This window comes from Canis lupus, chromosome 13 (genome assembly GCF_003254725.2).
Source record: "Canis lupus dingo isolate Sandy chromosome 13, ASM325472v2, whole genome shotgun sequence".
Lineage (NCBI taxonomy): Eukaryota > Metazoa > Chordata > Mammalia > Carnivora > Canidae > Canis > Canis lupus.
The window spans coordinates 45,184,103-45,190,102 of NC_064255.1; the positions used below are offsets into that span (position 1 = coordinate 45,184,103).

General features: G+C 37.6%; 1 protein-coding gene across 2 annotated transcripts in view; it reads left to right on the forward strand.

Moving 5' to 3' along the window:
* The window catches only part of CWH43 (cell wall biogenesis 43 C-terminal homolog), a 60,581-nt gene extending 58,985 nt beyond the window's left edge, over nt 1–1,596 (forward strand). For both annotated transcript variants that reach the window (XM_025435778.3, XM_025435779.3), the window contains one exon: nt 1,335–1,596. In XM_025435778.3, the coding sequence (XP_025291563.3) occupies nt 1,335–1,413 (79 nt within the window). In that variant the 3' untranslated portion in view covers nt 1,414–1,596. The remainder of the gene's footprint in view (nt 1–1,334) is intronic.
* The last annotated feature ends 4,404 nt before the right edge of the window (nt 1,597–6,000 follow it).

Consider the following 6,000-nt stretch of genomic DNA (forward strand, 5'->3'; position numbering starts at 1 on the left):
TATGAAAATAACAGAAGCATAAGCAGAACGCTTTTCTCAATTTTTAAAAATTCCACATATTTATGAGCATTTACTAAATAAAAATAGTCAAAGAATACTAAGTTTATCAAAAATCCCATTCCTTAATTTAACCAGTACTCATTGAATACCACGATGCCATCACCATGCTAGGCCTTGTGCTAGACATTAATAGTAGGATGAAATGGTGAATCAGACCAAGTCTTTGGCCTATGGAGCTTATGTTCTAGTAGGGAGATAAGGAATTCAAACGTTTTCAACTGTAATAGTATTGGATACATCTTTGCTTTTTATGTGCATATGTATCTATATATCACACAATTACCCCAACTTTATAAATGTATAAAACATATATGTACATATGTGTCTGTATATTCAATTTATTCATCTAATTTTTCTTTTCTTTTTTTTTCATCTAATTTTTCATCCAGGTAGCATATGATGAGCTTCCTTCCATAATAAAGTATTCTTCTGAAAATGTTCTTTAAATGATTGCATAATATTCCATTATATGGATGTACCAAATATAGCTAACCAAGTTGTTTTTGCACATTTGTTCTCTCATTATTATAAGAAGTTTTCTGGGGGCTCCTTACTATATCGGACATATCCTTGATTACTTCTCCAGGACTCAGTTCTAGTCCTAGAATAGCAGATCAAAGGTGCTATTTTTATATTCCTTATATTGTTTTGAGATGACACAATCAAAAACCTATCTCCTGTGTTATGGAGGTTATTTGGCTAATGTGATTGCTGATGAAGAAAAGGAAGTCAGTGGCTTTGTTCAGGTCTTAGCTTCCTTGTTAGTACCTTTTGTATTTCATCACACCAGCCAGAGGTATATAATTAATTATTCATCAGCAAAGTAGTTGTTCAGCTATAGCACCTGTAGAAGACTTAGAAGTTAAAATTGTGCCAAAGTAGATTACATATGCATTAATGTGACATAAATAACATTTCAGGTTTTATGATCCCTTCATCTATAAAATGGATATTATTCAAACTGAAGATTAGAGAGGAAATCCAGAATTATTTTCCTCCAATGTTATCATCCAATAATTCTTAAACAGTTGTGCTTTTGGAATGATTCATAACCATGGAAAGAGGACTTTGAAGGTTAAAATTGTAGTCTCCCTTTCCCATATGCATGAATCCTTTTTTATTTCTTAATTTGCTTATTTTGTAAATTGATCACCTCACTTTTGGTTTTATAATAGATAAGTAAAACCAGAATAGATTGTGGTCGAAATTTTATTTAAGACTGTACCTTTCTGAATGGCTTTTACATGTCATTTACATTTTTTTCTTTTTTTTAGATTTGGATCCTACAAAGAAGGACACCATTATGAGAATAATCATCATTTTCATATGAGTACACCCAAATACTTTTTATGAACTATTTAAAACAGGATTCATTGACTGGCAAGTCTAAGGAAAACAAAAGTATGTAAGAAGAGATGAATGAAAGTGGGGAACTACACACAAAGAACCTCAATTTTGAAAAACATATGCTATTTATGCAGTGGGAAATTCTATCGGTTTATAAAATATATCACTAAATAAAGGCATTTCTCTAAATTGTTTTTCTTAAGGTTCTGATTAAATATAGAATGTGGGTAATATAAGAAAGTTTTACTACTAGAGATAAAATCATAAAAATGTCTTACCTTTTTAATGCTTAAAAATAGGAAACTGATTTATGGATGAGCTAGAAGGGCTACTTAAAAAATCAAGCAGCCTTAAATTCCTGTTGGGACAAAGCAAGGAAAAAATGTTTAATGATTAAGTCTAATTGTTAGAAGAAATATGTGTTCATATAACTGTTGTTGACTCATCAGGAGAAGCATGGCCACCACCATCCTTCCTGGAGCTATGATGGAATCATCTGTCTTTTCTCCCTTCTTTGCATGACACCCTGTGGTGTTATCTGCAGTCAGGCCCCAGCTGTCAGGGAGCACACCTCAGCCCACAGAGGCTTCCCACAGAGTTCATTTTCTTCCTTAGAACCAAGCCCGTAGGTAATAGGGAGAATTCAGCCCCAAGGCATCATCTCTACAGGGAATAGTAATTTATTTACATGTTTATAGAGGCACATACCATCTTAGAACTACAAAAGGCCCTAAATGTTGTTTTATCTTTTTGGGGTGAAGATAAAAAAGGCAAGAGAGAGAAATTCAAAGTTTTTATGTCACAATCTAAAGGGCTTCCTTAGATCTATTTAGTAAACATGTATTATTAAGCACACTGCCATATACAAAACACTATGTCCCTGTGGTGGTTTGGAAATAGATCTACACTATCCTTCAGGGATCACTTCAGTAGTTCATTTCTAGAGCAGTTTCTCTGAATATATAGAGTACCCAAGAAGTTGTGGGGTTTTGTTTCATTTTATTTTGTTTTTAGAATGAGTTTGAACTTAACTATCAATTAGACTGCTATATACTTAGGGTGTTATATATTAACATCATGGTAACACAAACCCAAAACCTATAATAGATACACAAAAAGTAAGGAGAAAGGAAGCCAAACATAACCTGATAGAAACTCATCAATCATGAAGAAGGCAAAAGAAGAAGAAAGGAGCAGAAAAGAACTACAAAAACAGAACCAACAACAAAATGGCGGTAAGTACATACCTATTATTACTGAAAATGTAAGTGGCCTAAATGCTTCACTCAAAAAACATAGGGTGGCAGATTAGTTTAAAAAAACAAGACCCAGGGACGCCTGGATAGCTCAGTAGTTAAGCATCTGCTTTTGGCCCAGGGCGTGGTCCTGGAGTCCCTGGATCGAGTCTCACATTGGGCTCCCTGCATGGAGCCTGCTTCTCCCTCTGCCTGTGTCTCTGCCTCTCTCTCTCTCTCTCTGTCTCTCATGAATAAATAAATAAAATCTTAAAAAAAAAAAAAACACAAAACAAGGCCCACCTGGATGCTACCTACAGGACACTCACTTCAGATGTAAAGACACAAAACAGACTGAAAGTGAAAGGTTGGAAACACATTTCCCATGCAAATAGAAGCCAAAAAAAAAAAAAAAATGGAATAGCAATACTTATATCAAACAAAATAGATAATATCAAACAAAACAGACTATGTAGCAAGAGACAAAGGAGGGCATTATATAATGATAAAGGAATCATTCCAACCACAGAGTGTAACATTTATAAATATCTATGCACCCAACATTGAAGTACCCGAATACATAAAGCAAATACGAACAGACATAAAGAGAGAAATTGATGGTAATACAATAATAGTAGGGGACTTTAATACCCCAGTTACATCAATGGATAGATCATGCAGGCAGAAAATAAGGAAACAGTATCTCTGAATGATACACTAGACCAGATGGACATGACAGATATATAGAGTATATAGAGAACATACCATCCCCAAACAACAGAATACATATTTTTTTCTAGTGTACATGGAACATTCTCCAGAAGAGACCAGACATTAGGCCATACAACAAGCCTCAATAAATTCCAGTAGACTTAAATTCATACCATGCATTTTTTCAGACCACAACAGTATGAAACTAGAAGTTAATCACAAGAAAAAAACCTGAAACAAACACAGAAACACAAACATGGAGTCTAAACAACATGATACTAAACAACCGATGGACCAATGAAGGAATCAAGAAATAAAAAGTACGTGGAGACAAATGAAAATGAAAATACAATAGTCCAAAATCTTTGGGATGCAGAAAGAGAAGTTCTAAGAAGGAAATACATAGTGATACAAGACTACCTCAGGAAACAATCAGTTCAGATAAACACCCTAGCCTTTACATCTAGAGGAACTAGAAAAAGAAGAACAAACAAAGCCCAAAATGAGTAGAGGGAAGGAAATAATGTGAGAGAAGAAAAAAATGACAGAGACTGAAAAAAAAATCAATAAAACCAAGATTTGTTTCTTTGAAAAGATAAAATTGATAAACCCTTAGCCAGACTCATCAAGAAAAAAAGGGTGGGATTGTGCCATTTGGGACAACACAATGGATGTAGAAGTTATTATACTAAGTGAAAAAAGTCAGGCTGTGAAAGACAAGCATGTGACTTCAATCATGTGGAATCTAAACAAATGAGTAAACAAGCAGAAAGCAGAACCAGATCTGTAGCAACAGACTGATGGTTGCCAGAGGGAAGGGAGTAGGGAGCTGGGGAGTGGGGGATTCCAGTTATGGAATGAATAAGGAATAAGTCATGGGAATAGAAGTAGGGAATATGGTCGTTGACATTGTAATAGTGCTCTATGGGGACAAATGGTAGTAGCCACCCTTGTGGCGAGTGTGGCATAACGTATAAACCTGTCAAATCACTATGCTGTACACCTGCAACTAATGTAACATGGCGGGTCAACTATATTCAAATTAAAAAAAAACATTTTTAATTAAATAAAAGATAACATTTCCACAAATGATTTGGCACTTCAAAAAGTGGAGCCTACCTCTCCTTTTTTGAGTGTGGAATCGACATAATGACTCACTCCTGATGAAGAGAGTAAAGTCGAAGTGATGGTGTGGGACTTCCAAGCTTAGGTTATAAGAGGTATTTTGGCTCCTGCCTTTGTCTCACTCTCCTGGGTCTGAGAGAAGCCAACTGCCATGTCATGAGCAGCCCTGAGAGCACTGAGGAAAGGTGGTGAAGAACTAAGGCCTCTCTCCAATGGCCATGTCAGCGAACCACCTCAGATGTGGCATCTCCAGCCTCAGCCAAGCTTCAATCTCTACTTTGGCCCTAGCTGACATCTTGACTGCAACTCATGAGAGACCTAAGCCCAATCGTGTAGCTTGGCTATCCTAAATTCTTTTTTATTTTTTATTTTAAGATTTTATTTATTTATCCATGAGAGACACAGAGACAGAGAGAGAGAGGCAGAGGCACAGGCAGAGGGAGAAACAGGCTCCCCATGGGGAGCCAGATGCGGGACTCAATCTCAGTATCCTGGGATCACGTTCTGAGCCAAAGGCAGACACTCAACCACTAAGCCACCCAGGCGCCCCTGCCCCTAAATTCTTAACAGACAATAACTGTTGTTTTAAGCCACCAATGTACTGGGGCAACTTACTATGTATCAGGAGATAAGTAATACAGCCCTTGAACCTGTTCCTGTTTGGGGAACTTTGAGAACAGGATGACAGCCAATGGGTTACTTAGTGTCTCTTACGGCCATCGTCCTGTGCAAGCACAAGGTGGTGGTGGAGGTGCCACTTAACTGAAAAGACTCGCTCTTTTCTCTGGAGCCCAAGTGCCAATTTTGGGAGACAGAAAGATACAAACCCAGCTTGAATAGTAGCTCCTGACTACTGACCCTCTGTTGAGCCAAGGGCTTTATCAACATTATCTCCCGACAGCAACACTGCAAAGTTACATGATCTAGATGCCAAATGAGGTCTCCTTACCTTTCAGCCTGGATAAGATGGCCAGAATCCTAACTCTGCTCCCTCCTGAAGACACTGTCCTACCCAAGATTTCTGTGAACTGTGGGAGGGTAAAGGGCAAGGGGCACATTTTTACAGTTTCTCTCATTTATTTTCCACTGGCCTATTTCAGTTCATAGATGGTCTCTCTCTTGCATTTCTGACTTGGGTTGTGCTACGATGCAAGGTAAATGCAAAGAGAGAGTGCACCTTAATGCAACTAGCCAGTGCCTGGCACTTGGCAGGGGCTCGAGAATTCCCGAAGTTCTGGGGAAGACAGATCTACAGTGACAGTCCCACCTCTACTGTGACAAGCGAACACGGAGCTCGATTCTTCTCCTGACTTCCTCCAAACAAAGTAAAACAAAACACTCTCGCCATGTATTTTAGTGGGTAGCATATTTTTCTGAAGATCTTGGGAAGACAGAGAGGAGTTTACAGGATCACAACCCAAGACACCCTTAAGTGGAGTAGATATTCCTTTGTTTTACAAATCCTTTGTCTCCTCTCCATCATGTAGTTTAGGAATCTCCCTCTTAACCTTCTCTTTCCACA